Genomic DNA, 15,673 nt, shown 5'->3' with positions numbered 1-15,673 from the left:
CTACAATTTGTAAATAGCCTATAGTTAGTAAAATAAGTAATTTATCACAGTACTTATATATGACACAAACATATCAAATTTTTCTGCTCATGAAATGACACCAGTCGTGGTAACATCACAACATTTAATAATCATGCATAATTAACAAATAGATAAATGGTGACAGATAGCACAACACACTAAAAGTTGAAGGATTAGTTCACCCAAAAATGAACATTTTGTCACCATTCACCCTCATGTCCTTGAAAAGATGCTCCATGGAATGACTGAAGTAATACAGGTTAAATGAGGGTGATTAAATGATGACTAATTTTTTATTTTCAAGTGAACTGTCCCTTTACAGACACAAGGAGTTTACAACACTATAAGCACAAAGAGACTGAAACGACAAATCATCTAAAAGCAGACAATTACTTTAGTAAAATACTATAATATTTAAAAAACAAGGTACAACTATTTACAGACACACTGTACCTCAGAACATTCAGACACATATGATCATAAAATTCACAGCACGTAATTCCAAAGATAGACCCAGACTCCAAAAAGAACCACATGGAGAACACAAAACGTCACGGCTATTTGGATGATCAGATGAGGACGAGTGTACAGTATGTGTTTGTGTGTAGGGGTGTGTTTGCATTTTGGGGGCGTATACTGACCATCCGACTCCAAAGGCGGTGGCCAAAGAAGATCTGATCCAAACTCACAGGAGCGCCGCAGCGAGTTTCCGTTCTCCGCTACGCCGAGCATAGTTTTCCTCTTCAACGAGAGGTGAGCAATCGGCCCTGGAAGGGGAGGGGGGAGAACCAGAACCTTAGAGTCGTCCGCTTCCTCACGGACTGCAGGCATGGATGGGCAGGAGGGGACGGGGCTGATGAGCCGAGCATGGACGGCGCCATGTTCCCGACAGAGTCTTGCATGAAAGGGGAAGGGGTATGTGGAAGATGGGTATGACGGAAGCGCTCACAGTTCATATAAACTGCCATGTTTCTCCCAAATAAGGGATTCACCAAAAACCAAACAAAAACCTGAAACCTTCAGAACTCTGTCCGGTAGAAAAATTTGGACAGCTCGGAAAGAAGTATTTAAAAACTACAGATAGATATGAATCATTCTTGTTATGTCTCAAAATATGCTATAACAAAAAATGACCAGCTCTCTTGCGGTTGCCTGTCTGCTTTTAGATGGTACAATAACACTATAATGTGAGGAGGAGAATGCAGGAAAGATCGGAATGGTGGAAAGTGGGAAGTACAAAGGGCAGATTGGCTGGAAATACAAAGAAACACAGACAGAAGGAAATAATAGAGGAACAGGAAACAGAGGTAGAGCGTTGAGAAGGACAAACAAATCATAATGAGAAAAAAACAGACAGAGGGTAGGATTAAAAAGGATGGGGAAAAAGAGATGCGTTCCCTTCATCTGGTTTTAAACTTTACAGAAGGGCTTTCCCAGCTAACATCAGAGCTCTATTAATACATTAGTGTTTACTATTTAGCCCCAGTCCTCAACATTAAGGCCTCTGGATAATGGAGGTCCGTGAGGTTTTGGAAAATGAGGCTTCTTTCTTTTGCCTCTAAGGTGGAGGAGGGGAATGAGGCTTCAAAAATGTTCATCTTCCTGTTGCGTTCTCTGTTTACATTTAAAATCAGCTGGATAGACTTAACATCTGTGCGGCACAGGCTAGACCAGACTACTTTTAAGCGGAAAAAGAGGGAGTGTTGCTGGCACAGTGATGATTGAATTTGATTCTTTGTTACTACAGGCCTGACAATAAAGATTTTTTAGCTCCCTGTCTGTCCTAAATGTGCTAGGAATTTGTACTAACCATGTCAATATTTTTTCATAAAATCCTGATTTTGTATACTGTATTTGTCACACATTTATTGATTCAAGTAAAAAAGCATAACTTATGTCAGGTTTTTAACCAACAGCTAAACTTTGCCTATAATGTAATTCGATGATGGGTATAAATCCACAAATACAATTTTGCTAGAAAACAACAACATACAGTCATTTCAGATTTTCAATCAATTCGAATAGATGCTGACTAACCAACAGAGTCTCATAGCATTTCATACCAATTTTATAATTCGTATTCATTCTTATGCCGCTTTTATACCAACCGCGTTTCCTGCGCCTAGTTAATGGAACTAGAAAAATCACGTCTATCGCGCCTAGTTTGCCGCTTGAACAGTTTGAATGCATTCGCGCGTCTAGAGCGAAGTAGACGCGCGGAAAAAGCAAGCATTTGACGCGCGTCACAGGCAAAATCTGCTTCTTGTGGGAGGGGCAAGTGCTATGCGGTTGTCTGTTTGCAAGATGGCTGATGTTGATTGTGCATTTATCGAGAGAGTTACTGGTTTGTATTTGGTTACCTTACTATAGGGGGATAATAGTTTACAAAACGGCGGATATGCCGCGGGTCGATAAAGTCACGTGACTCAAAAGTGAAATGTGTATTAACAACTTACCAATGTACTCAATGACACTCTTCCAAGCGAGGTCCTTTTTATTCCTGTCGCTATAGAAATAAAAACTTATGTCGTATAGCTCTGGGTGACTGCTCACGGACAATATCAAGCGTTCCTTCATGTTGAATGAGAGACTCCGGGCGGGGCTGCGGCCACAGCAGCAAGCAGGCTCCTGATTGGTTAACGCGGCGCAAAAATCCGCCGAAGTTCAAATTCTTCAACTCAGGCTTCAGCCGCAAATTCGCGTCAAACGCAAAATGCACAAAAAGCACCATTCGTGCATACCACGCCAGATGCTCAATTCGCGTCATTCGCGCGAACTAGACCCGCGAATGAGGCGGAATCGCATGTACCCGGCTGGCTAAACGCCTCATTTGGGCCGCGAGACCTCCAGACGCGCGTCAACGCATCTTCACATTGACTTAACATTGAAATCACTCGCGCTTGACACCTCTACCGCGGCTGGTGTAAACGCAGCATTACGTTTCATGCTGCATACATACCAAACGCAAAGCATCCACTGTAAAAAAATGTAGAATGAAGTTAAAAGAACTTGGTTTTGCAAGTCTTTTCAACTTACTATTTTAAGTTTTGACCTGTGTATAGTCAACATAACTCAACATAAAAATTAAGTTAAACAACTTCAACTAGTGTTTATAAGTTAAAGTAGCACAAAAATATATGTTGATTTGAGAAAAATGCTGCATTTTTTTACAGTGTCGCATTTATCGATCTAGACTACTTGTGGGATTTAACTTCATGTCATGCAAATTTTTTTGCGTGAGTTGAATATTTTCAAGTTTGAGGCGAATAGCGCACGATTTCATGGCAATTGAGCCGTCCAATTCAAACTATTCGAATCGCCCTGCGCTTTGGTGTGTACGCATCAGTATGATCTGCTTTCGCCCAGTGATAAAAGTGGGGTATCATTCATGCTTTTTTAGATAATCTTACGTTTTTGTACGATTCACGAATTTACAGAAATCAGGAACGCGTAAAATGCTGTAGGTAATTTTTTTAATAAGACAAGAACTATCACAAATTCTTCTCGAAATGATCACGTTTACGTCTGCAAAGCTTAAAACAAAAATACGTGATAAACAACTGCTAAACATAGTGAATTACAGTCCCCTCTGTGCGCAGTAACATCATCACTCCTGACTACTCCCCCTCTCGCTCAAACTTCTATCAATATTACTGCGCCTGAGGTCGCCATACAATATAGTTCTCATTTTTATCCGCTTAAAAAATCACGTTTTATTTTGTGTGCATATACTTACTCGTGTAACTACTCATGTAACAGTCTTTAAATAGGGAAAACATGGAAGTGTTGGTGGCTTCTAAATTCATCCCTGTTTGGATCCTAAGGAATGAATGCGGCTAGGCTAAATGCTAACACATTCACGTCGCACTGTACAAAGATTAAATGCACGCAATGAAAAAATATAAATATGTATTAATTCGTCTAAGTAGAGGTAAGAACATAGTAAAATATTGAAAAACTGTGGTGTTTTCCTTTAAAATGTAATAACTAAATGTCAATGTTAGCGAATATTTAAACCTCTCAGCAGATAAACTATCTATATGATTAGCACTGAGATATATTAATGACAGCAAGCATGGCTAAACAAAAGCACAGAGATATGCAATAAAAAGCGAAAAGGTTCATACAGCACACAGACGAGGGAGGCGGTGTTTAGAAGCATTGCAGGAAGTGTGGGAGTGATTGACTCAGGGAAAGCGCAGGTGAAGGCGGGTCTTGCCTGCGAGGGGGCGTTACCTGATTTTCCAATATGCGTTTGAGCCAGGACGTCGGCCAGGCGTCCGGCGGCTCCGCTGCCCCCACTCTGCGTCGAAGACGAGGAGGAGGAGGTGGTGGAGCCCTGGTGGATGGCCCGGCTGATCCAGTGCTCCATGCTGACGCTGCCCTGGCTGGAGGTGGGGGTTCCCTCACCCTGGCCGCCCTCCTCCTCCGAGCCGGACGAGGTGTCTGTCAGGGGGGGCAGAGAGGAGAGGGGGGAGAGGCCTAGTGAGAGTCACTCAGACCCACTCAACACTCAGCCCAGAAGGTGGACAAGTGCGATTAAAGTCAACATGAAGTTTTACTTCTAAAATGTGATGGGTAATCCAAAAAATACTAATGGGGCTGGGAAAACATTAACATTTTTTTTTCAAGGCAGTTTAATTAACATATACACTCACCTAAAGGATTATTAGGAACACCTGTTCAGTTTCTAATTAATGCAATGGTGTAATGGTGTGGGGGATGTTTTGTGGCACACTTTAGGCCCCTTAGTGCCAATTGGGCATCGTTTAAATGCCACGGCCTACCTGAGCATTGTTTCTAACCATGTCCATCCCTTTATAACCACCATGTACCCATCCTCTGATGGCTACTTCCAGCAGGGTAATGCACCATGTCACTAAACTCAAATCATTTCAAATTGGTTTCTTGAACATGACAATGAGTTGACTGTCCTAAAATGGCCCCCACAGTCACCAGATCTCAACCCAATAAAGCATCTTTGCGATGTGGTGGAACGGGAGCTTCATGCCCTGGATGTGCATCCCACAAATCTCCATCAACTGCAAGATGCTATCCTATCAATATGGGCCAACATTTCTAAAGAATGCTTTCAGCACCTTGTTGAATCAATGCCACGTAGAATTAAGGCGGTTCTGAAGGTGAAAGGGGGTCAAACACAGTATTTGTATGGTGTTCCTACTAATCCTTTAGGTGAGTGTAGTATCATAATCAGTTTTGTTACCTTGTTTTGTAAAAAAATCTAAATAGCTATTTTCCCATTGAATAACGATTTTTAGGGTATATGCATTAAAAAAATAGGGTTTAATCTGAATTCATGTTGACTTTAAAATAAAAGCTGGATATAAGTCAGGTGTGAAGCTCACCTGGAGGGGTGTAGGCATCCATAGATGTCTGTACCACTAGAGATCTGCGTTTGGATGGCATGGGTACAGCCATCTTCCTTTCTTTGTGTTTGGCCAGCGCTGCTTGTACTGCTTCTGTGTGGACATCTTAAGACAAAAACCAAACATGAAGATTTCATCAGTAGCAAATATTTGTCATCCTTGTGTTTGATAAAGTGGACATATCATGAAAATCTGACTTTTTTCATGTTTAAGCGCTATAATTGGGTCCCCAGTGCTTCTATCAACCTAGAAAATGTGAAAAAGATCAACCCAGTAACTTAGTTTTGGTAAACCATTCTCTGCAAGCATGTGAAAAAATAGGTTATTAAAATTTGGCTACCCTTGTGATGTCAGAATGGGATAATACCTCCCCTTAATCTGCACTATCCAACCACGGCACTTCCATTTAGTTCAGAGATCAGTACATTTGCATTTAAAAGGACACACCCCAAAAACAGCACATTTTTGCTCACACCTACAAAGTTGTAATTTTAACATGCTATAATAAATTATCTATATGGGATTTTGAGCTAAAACTTCACATATGCACTCCGGGGACACCAAAGACTTATTTGACATCTTAAAGTCTGGTGAAATTTCCCCTTTAATATTGTTTACATTTTTGAATCTTTACTCTGAATCATAGTGATGAGCATATGGTTTTAAAACAAAATGATCAAATTTTTTGGGTGATCTGTACCTTTAACTGTCTCTGACCCCAAACTGCTGTTTACAATGACGTGTGCGAGATGAGTCTTAGCAGCTGAGACTGATGGTTGTGCGAGTTTGTGACGGTAGCCAAGTCACCACCTCCAGCCCTTCTGTGATCTTGTTCAACTGACTCATCTCAATGTGTGTGTATATGTGTGACACAATGGTTGACTGTAGTTTGTACCCACGGCTGCTCTTCTCACACTGCCAGAGTCACGGCTTCTGATAATCCAAGCTGTTATTTGGATTCTCTAATGAGATACACAACGCCATACTCTATCAACAAACTAAGTCTTTTCATTTGTATCATGCTAACTAAATGGCTGGGTCTGGTCGTTAAAGAAAGTCATGCACAGCTAGATTCCATGTTGACAGGAAGTGATGCGCTATAGATGTCTTAACTACAAATAAGAACAATATCTGCACTTCTTTACTGTTTTGAAACCAGAAAGCAATCCCACATGTGATGTTTAGCTGTGTAATAGTAAAATAGTCCTTATGATGCATAACATACAGAGAAATTAATGAACCCAGAAACACCAAAGTGGACCAGAACCTTGACAGGGTTCCCACACCTTAGTTAACTTCAAATTCAAGGACCCATCAATGACTTTCCAGGTGCAATACCCTCAAATTCAAGGACTAAATGTGGGGACACATTTCAAGTGAGAGCAAGGTTACATAGTGTTACCTTTTAATATACATTGTTACAGTTCCCTTTTGAGAGAACTTGCACTGAGTCACTGTGGTGACACTTTGGGGACGCCTCCAATGGTAAATGCGTCTGAATGTGTATATCAAATTCAACCAATGGTGAGGCTTAACGACAAAGACAGGGTGACGCAGGAGACAGGAAGTATATCACTATCTGAAATATTGCCAAAGACGCCGTTACAGGGATGTAGAAAGTATGGCAAGAGAGACGCAGCGCCTCGTTCCCTTCTCAGGGAACAACAGTTACATACGTAACCCGAGACGTTTTCATGTGTCAAACACAACTATGCAAAAAAGCATTTTGGTATGAATCAACATTCGCAAAGATATAAGCATTTAAAGCAAACAGTTTAGCACGTGTGCTTAAAAAGTCTAGAATTTTTATGATATTATCCAACACTACATAGAGAATAATATGGATTTTTCCTAGAAAACTTCTTGCATAAAATAGATTCAAGCACTTTCAATGACCTGTATCTATGTATGTATATTTTCAAAAACTTCCCAGGGCCTTGAATTTTTTCCCCAAATTCACAAACTTTCAAGGATTTCAAGGACCTGTGGGAAATAAAATTAAATTTTGTGACCAGGAAACAGTTATATTGAGAAACTGCTGTGTATTGAACTGGCTCGCGCAAATTTGGTTGGAAAGCTTCCAAAAAGGTCAGCTGATTTTGGGTAAGGGAACATAGGGGGCACACGCACAGACTCTCCCTGGTTTTGCATTGCAATATTCCAGGAAGGATTTTGTAATTCACATAGCTCTTAAAATGTCCGACTCCCTGATCTGTGCCCTGAAGGGACCTGATTGAGACACACCCCAAGTCGACGCTGCCTTACCTGATCGGTAACGTTCATCGCGGGTGCCCGAGGATCGTCTGCGGTGGTATCGCGAGGCTGAGGAGTGAGCCATGGGTGGCCGGCGCTCGTGAGCCATGGATGCCTCCAACCCTGAAGGAAAAAAAAGAGGAACAATTAACAAACTCAACCAAGGACTCATTTGTTACATATTCACCTCATACATCTCTGTCTGGGATGCTCTCATATACAGATGGGTGAAGAGAAACATCGCCACCGCCCTGTTTTGTTCTTGTTTTAATTTCCCTTGTTTAATTTGTCTTTTACAACCATCCCTCTTGTCCCATTTCAAGCTCACTGTATCTTTTGCTTTCATAAAGTTGTCGACCTGCTTTCTAAAGGTGCATAATGTATCTTTTAAAAGGATCTCTTTACAAAAATGCAATATAATATAAATAACTATATTATCAGTGGTGTATAAAGACTTTAAATAATGAACTGTATTGTTTTTATCAACTTAAAATGAGCCGTTTTTACAGTATCTACATACACCGCGGGTCCCCTTACTTACTATTTTTTTCCACGACAGCCACACTGACAGTTAAAAGTCAGAAGGAGAACCACTTTTACCGCAAAGTATCAAAAGTTTTATCCAGTCATAAAAAGCATATCTGCTTATCAATCTGTCATCCCTGAGCATACAATATGCAATGCAATAAATACAAAAGGCGAATCATTCTTTATCAATTAAAAAAAATGGATTTCCTTAAAGGGAACATGAAAATTGAAAATTTGACTTTTCCATGTTTAAATGCTATAATTGGGTTAACAGTGCTTTTATCAACCTAAAAATTGTGATAAATAACAACCCAGTAAACCATTCTCTGCAAGCATGTGAAAAAATAGGTCACTGAAATTTTGCTCCCCTTGTGATGTCAAAAGGGGGTAAAACCACCCCTTAATCTGCACTAACCAACCAAGGCACTGCTATTTAGTGCAGAAATCAACTAATTTGCATTTCAAACGGCACATTTTTGTTCACACCTACAAAGTGTCCATTTTAACATGCTATAAAAAATTTCTATATGGTATTTTAAGAAAATATAAAAAAGTGCATGCCTGCATGATCTTACACCATATTAATTACTGCCATGCGGGCCACAAATTAAAACTTGCTAGCCACACAAGGCTTCCAAGCCACACAATGAGTAACACTGCCTTACATGGAGGTTGCCGTCGCGTTTTTACAGTATCCCTAAATGGACAAAATGGACGCGTTTCGTCTCTATGTTGTCTAAGACGACTTAATGTTTGTCTTGAGGCGGTTATATGCGTTTTGAAATTGAGGGGCGAGCTGTTGGTTGCAATTCGCAATCTTACCACTAGATGCCGCTGCAATATCACCACTAGATAGCGCTACAATTAACCACTTTTAAGGTAACAACAAGCAACAAAACAAAAACCAACGCAACTCTACGTGTTTATTATATCATTGAACAAATCTAATACAAATCTGCACATTTTTTATGCCTCTGTCGCATAGCTCGGACCATAGATATGAATATGCAAATTAGTCCCTGCCTCCACTTTTTCGCACCACCTACCATAGATATATATGTAAATAGATGCTACGTTCTAAGTACGTTTTCACACAATGCATAAGTGAACTGTGCAAATCTTTAAGCACATGTAAGCAGGACAGGCTAAAGTTTCATAGTTAAATTATAAAATTTGGATCTTTGCACAATGCAGAATGGTTTTATATAGAAAACAGTAAATCACAACAAAATTCCTTTAGTTGGATTTTCACAGACTGGGTCACTAATGTACAGCTTGAATGCACTGTATATAACTTTGGATAAAAGCATCTTTCAAAAATGTGAATTTGAGATGCATGCATCTATATGGGAGAATTAAGCTAATGATAGCTGAAAGCAGTTTTAATGTATTTAATAACTACTACACACATAACAGACTGACAAACATTCACATTCTGAAAAAAACTGCACAGCTTTCGCAGATTTTATGTTGGCCTGGTTAACAGCCATACGGTCATAATGTAAAAATAAATAGGAAGTATGGAAATCTGCCGAAATTTCTACGCCAGCATATCCCTAATTGCGAATAGCCATACACAGCATTGATTGGTCTACTATGACTCATATCATTCTTCTGATTGGACACCTCCGCTCTGTTCTGCCGTTCTTTGTTGTCTTGGGTTCTGAGCGGAGAGCTTAGCGCGTCTCCGCTCCTCCTGGCAGACTTCAGGACACGTGAGGAGGCCGGCGCTGTGCTCGACGCTCCATCCAAGAGCTCTGCGTGCAGGCCGAAGAAATCAATTTTGACCCCGTGCTGCCACAGCCGAAGACATCAGCGGGCAGATTTATTCATTCAAAAAGACAGAAGGTGGGACAGCGGGTTAAAGTTGAATCATGCACCAGCTCATGCAGAGGAGGATGTGATGGCAATTTTCTGACATTGCACTGACTCAAGTACAGCAAAGTCACAGTCCTCGGCTAAAAACTCTACTGAGAGAGAAATAGTCACCACCAATCAATCTTTATTAGGTTAAAGTCTGAGTAAGCCTGTCGTTTAGTCAAAAGCAGTGGTGGGGACGATGCATCTTCTGTGCCAGTACACCGATGCAAGTCAAACCATTTGCAATAGGGTCTGTCTTAAAATATGGTGATAAATCCTCCTGACAGTCACAAAAAAATACATAAAATATTTACGTAACCTTATTTAAAAAGCATGATTCAATAATATTTTATTATATGTGACCCTGTCTGTCCAATCCAGGCTAAAGTCTCACAATGTAACTATTATATTAGGACCATCAAAGATTATCTTGTATGATTTTACTGTATGTAGACAACAGTACATCACAAAATAAGATCTATGTGGTGTGTTTTGCTATTGATCATGCAGGACATTTAACTCACACAACCAGGTGGATGGCATCAATCCATAAATGACTGATTTTTGAACACACAAACACTCGTGCCATTGTTGCACTGTAAAATAACATCGGTTCCCGCAGGATCTCACATGTCTGAGTTGTCTGGCGCAAGCCACTCTTCGCTGTACGGTCTACGAAACACGCTTTGTGCCCAAGCATGATGTCATAGGAGCCAGACTGGGAACGTGCGGGCTGCCTGTTGCTATGGCAACAGATGCTGCGCTCATCAACAATGCAGTCAGACGCGTCGAACCCAAATCTCCAAGCCTTCAAGTTGCACTCATTTTAACCAAACTATAAAAGCAGTCCTGACCTCATAAGACACTAATATAGAAAGATTCATTTCACAGGGGAAGAAAGGACAGTTCTTAAAAATTTCTTGGACACAGAAAGTAAAGCAAGCAATTACCGAGTTTTTCATTGTAATGAGAGCTGGCTTTTAAAGTTCAGACTAATGCCGTCTCACCATTTGAATGCGGACACTCACAGCAAAGACTCAATAGTCTAAATGCAAAGTATTCACGTCTTCTTAAAAAGGTGAACATTTTTATCTTTTTTCCCATTGATATTTCCGAGACGGTTCTTTTTCAATTCCATGGAAAGGGAAATTTCTAAGCACCTTTTAGGAAGCTCTTAAAAGAGATTCTTAATTCTGATGTACCTTTACTTATCAGCCAAAATAAAGAAGCGCTAGTGAAACAGCGAGCAAATGAAATTATTAACTGTGTGGATGGCCTCACCTCTAAAATAGGATTTTAAAAATGGGTAAAGAGACCAAAAATATTTGATTAGATCAGATTTTTTTGCTTAAGGTTCATTTATGGGTAAGTGACAAAATCGGTTTGGCAAGATGAGAAATTCAATAATCGTTTCAAAAAACTTGTTTTAAAAGCACGCGTCAGGTTTATTTCAAAGCACATCATGTATTTATGCTAATTTTATGAAATAAAAAATTACATTTGCAACATTTTTATGAAATTTAAGACTGACTGAACTTGAAAATGTCAAATGGTGTAACCGCCAATTGCGCCAAAGAATGAGAAATATTCAATATTTTATCCATATTTTATTTGGCGTAAGAGTTATCATCGAAAAAAAAATCTGGTTAAAATATAATTGTATTAGTTATTTCCAAATGCAAATTTGTATAAATTTTTGTAATGTTTTTCCTGATATATGCTAAAAACTTCTCTGTTTTCTAAATAATCTTTGGCATAAATGGATGTAAAAAATCATATTACACTAAACTAGATGATTACATTTTATTCCACATTTTTTATGAATATATTTATATTTTCATTTAAAAAAAATACTAGTCACACCAATTGTCACAGACCGGTTACACCGCATTGACATTTTTGCAATTATCCCCCAAATATTCTTTCAAAATGAAATAAAACGAGAAATTTTAGACCTGTGGCCGGTTGCATAAACATAGCCGTGATGTTAAGACTGCGTCTTAAGTATGATTCTGACTAACTAGCAATTAGTTAGGGCTAATCAGTCTTATTATTTGGATTTAAATTAGACCAATCTACCTTTCTATGTAACATACTTAAAACAGTTGTGATCAGTCTTGAAGAAAAAAATTCATGACTAACTTTTAAAGCTATCTTAAAGTTTTATGCAACCGGCCACTGGTCCTCAAAAAAGAGAATGTATGCAAGTAATCTGCTAAATTATTTTTACATTTTAACCCTACATTTAACTGAACCATACAGACACAAAATAATTAACGTCACGTCATTGACCCTTACACTGTCACCCAATTTAGACTTTATTACCTTTACCTGACACCTGGTCTTATCTTGTTCTGTGTGTATAAATGGCTAAGACACATGTTGCATTTGATTAGAGTCGATGTGGTCCTAAATCTGATATGTATCTGGTCATGTGATCTCCACTAGCACTTTAGCTCATACGTTGCATTAGGGATTTCAACAAACCCTGATTTAAGTATTAAACTTTGCACTCAACCATAAATTGTGGCTTGCTATTGAGTTATTACTTCTTTTTAGCTTATCAGATGATAAAATGACATCATATGTATTTGATTGTGGGTTCTTTTCAATTGGACCAGTCCTAACAACCACCTGAACACCCTAGCAACAATCCGACTATCCGGAATGCCTTAGCAACTGCCCTGACAACACCCTAGCATCATGATGGCGAGTTTTGCACAGGCAAGCATAACATTTACATAAAATCTATTTGCTTTCAAAAAATGGAGACGGGCTGCAACCGAATACAATATAATGCGGGAGTCGAAACACACCATCTTTAATGCAACATTTTGCAACTTTTCCGAGAAGCTTAACAGCTTAAGCACATGTTGTCTGCGTTTTTGCAAAAACTACTTGCATGAATAAAATCTAACTGAACTATTTGATCTCACTGTCTGCTGAATGACTAGCTTACTAGTAGACTATCCTAACACATTCTTCAAAAACCACAGCCTAAAATGCCATTTAAAAAGGCATTGCAATTTAAACATCAGTCTTCCAGATATGGCTCAGAAATCTAATGTAAAATCCATCCACTTAGATCCCATGACCTAAAGTATTAAACCACAGGAAACCGATTCCCATAGCAGGTTATTTGGATAAGGGGAGGCAAACCAATCTGCTGTAGAAAAAAACACTAAAGCTGTCTTTGGGGTTAACGTGCTACAGTTTCCCTGCATTATGAGATAAAAGTTGGGGATCTAACCTGGTGGGTGTGGCAAATACGCCCCGAGCAGCTTTGCCCTCTTTTTCTCGTATCCTTTCTGAGTGATGTCACCTGCAAGAAAAAAGGGAGCGTCAAAAAACGTGCACACTGTCTTTACAAACTCAAAAAAAAAAAAAGTTTGTAATTCTTCATCTGGAAAACATTCCAGAAATGCTTTTGAATGTGGTTAGGCGAGATGTTTTTGAGGAAACCATCTTTGAGGGGAGAAAGCTCATCCTGAAATGATTAATGTAACCGGGTCGCGCGACTCCTGTCACAAAGCATTAGGCATCTGGGCCGTCACATTTGCGTAGAAATTAAGAAAAGACCTGGTGCATAACGAGAAACACGTCCAAGACTCAACAAGTGACAGGATAACTAAATGAAAGAACTTCAGTGATGAATCAATAGCTCTGTTATAAAACCTTGCAGTGTACTTCCTGCATATAGGCAGCTCCCTTATAAGGCAACATTCTAACTGAGATTCATCCAACCTCATAAGTGACTACTCTTTATTATAACAAACAATAATACATACCTACATACTGTCCTGCATATAAAATTTCATACTTCCCTAATATACAATATGTTCAAATCAGTATGCAAAGAACCTGGATGGTTTACTGATTCTATGTGTTGGATCCACCATATTCATAAAGTAAAAACATACCAAAACACTGAGGGTGCGTCCGAAACTGCCTAACTCATACTATATAGTAGGCGAAAAGCAGTATGCGAGGCAAGTAGTGTGTCCGAATTCATAGTAATCCAACAGGAGGTTAAAGTACCCGGATGACCTACTACTTCAGTTAAAGGAATAGTCTACTCATTTTCAATATTAAAATATGTTATTACCTTAACTAAGAATTGTTGATACATCCCTCTATCATCTGTGTGCGTGCACGTAAGCGCTGGAGCGCGCTGTGACGCTTCGATAGCATTTAGCTAGTGAGAAGGGGAGCGGACTTTTCAGCCGAGTCGAAGTACTCCCAAAAGTGCTATTACGCCATAAAATATAGTTCCTCTTTTAAATCCGCTTAGAAAAGCGCTACGTTTTATTTTGTACCACCAAACTTGCTCGTATAACTACTCGTCTTAAATAGGAAAAACGTTGATGTGTTTGGTCACTTCTAACTTTATCTCTAAATGGTACCATTGAATGAATGGGGCTAAGCTAAATGCTATCGAAGCGTTGCAGCGCGCTCCAGTGCTTACGTGCACGCACACAGATGATAGAGGGATGTATCAGTTCTTAGTTAAGGTAATAACATATTTTAATATTGAAAATGAGTAGACTATTCCTTTAAGATCCTGAAGGACATAAATGTCCAAAAAAGTTAACACAGCTCTATTTAAATGCAAATTAATACCAAAAAGTACTGATTTATCATGAAAGAAGTAGGTACTCTATCTAAAAGTACACAATTGCAAATGCACTGAGTTTTGGAACAAAGCAAATCTATTTTTCTAATCTTACCTCCTCCCCAAAGCCACATTCATCAACACAATTTCTCTGACTGGTATACTGTGCATTTGATGTGCATTGGAAGTACAGGAAGTAGTTAACTTTGAAGCCTGCTATTCCCTAATGACCTCTTTAACGGCTCAATAAAAGTGGTTGGGATGCTAACGGCTTCAGCGCTGATGAGAAGAAGATGAAGGGCGTCTGGATTAAAAAGAAGACGACAAAAACGAAAAGTTTTTTATTCAAAACTGAGCCGGGATGATTCATTTCCTCACACCCACATGCTGCCAATCAAACTGCCTTGTGGCGATTTCTGCTCAGGAGATCCATGGCATTATGCTTATCGCACTTATTCTTGGTCTCACCGTCTCTCTCTCTTTTTCTCACAAACAATTTTTTTCCCAGTCTCCTACTCTTGCTGTCCTTCCCTGAGGGACAAGTCCCTCATATACTCCTTCGACTTTGCACAAGTCTGTAACCATAAAACCAAATAAATCTGCAGCAGGCAGCCTTATAAAAAGAGTAAAAACAAAGGTAGGCGAAATGATGGGCAGCTACTGGACAGTTAAACTCCAGGTGTATCGGCACGCTGCTGTTCGGCCCATTGGGGGTGTGACGCTGGCTACATTTCTCGCATGTTTGGCAGCTGTCAGTGGCAAACATGTCGTACGAAACAACGCAGCTGTCAGACTTGTGGAGTACGCTGCCATCTCATATTTTCAGGAAAATTGAACAGATGTACAAACAAATATGGAAGATAATATTTTACTAATTAGTTGTGTTTTCGAAAACAAGTTTAACTATTATTATTAAATGGCTCGTTGGGATGCTTGATTCTGATTGGCCAGTTGCAACATTTGCTGCAAATAATTTTGACAGTTTAAGTTATACAAAAATTATATAAATATG

General features: G+C 39.4%; 1 protein-coding gene across 13 annotated transcripts in view; it reads right to left on the bottom strand.

The window, feature by feature from the left end:
* dip2ca (disco-interacting protein 2 homolog Ca) overlaps positions 1 to 15,673 on the bottom strand; it is a 132,080-nt gene that overhangs the window by 51,485 nt on the left and 64,922 nt on the right. For 6 of the 13 annotated variants that reach the window (XM_055181493.2, XM_055181496.2, XM_055181497.2 and 3 more), the window contains exons 2-6: positions 13,300 to 13,371; positions 7,674 to 7,784; positions 5,388 to 5,513; positions 4,258 to 4,503; positions 663 to 788 (exon numbers count right to left, since the gene is read on the bottom strand). In XM_055181493.2, coding sequence (XP_055037468.1) covers positions 663 to 788; positions 4,258 to 4,503; positions 5,388 to 5,513; positions 7,674 to 7,784; positions 13,300 to 13,371 — 681 coding nt within the window. The remainder of the gene's footprint in view (positions 1 to 662; positions 789 to 4,257; positions 4,504 to 5,387; positions 5,514 to 7,673; positions 7,785 to 13,299; positions 13,372 to 15,673) is intronic. The other 7 variants (XM_055181495.2, XM_055181506.2, XM_055181505.2 and 4 more) reach the window with 4 other exon arrangements.

Source organism: Misgurnus anguillicaudatus, chromosome 25 (genome assembly GCF_027580225.2).
Source record: "Misgurnus anguillicaudatus chromosome 25, ASM2758022v2, whole genome shotgun sequence".
Lineage (NCBI taxonomy): Eukaryota > Metazoa > Chordata > Actinopteri > Cypriniformes > Cobitidae > Misgurnus > Misgurnus anguillicaudatus.
Note: the sequence above shows the minus strand (reverse complement) of the source record. Positions and strands in the feature narration are given on the sequence as shown.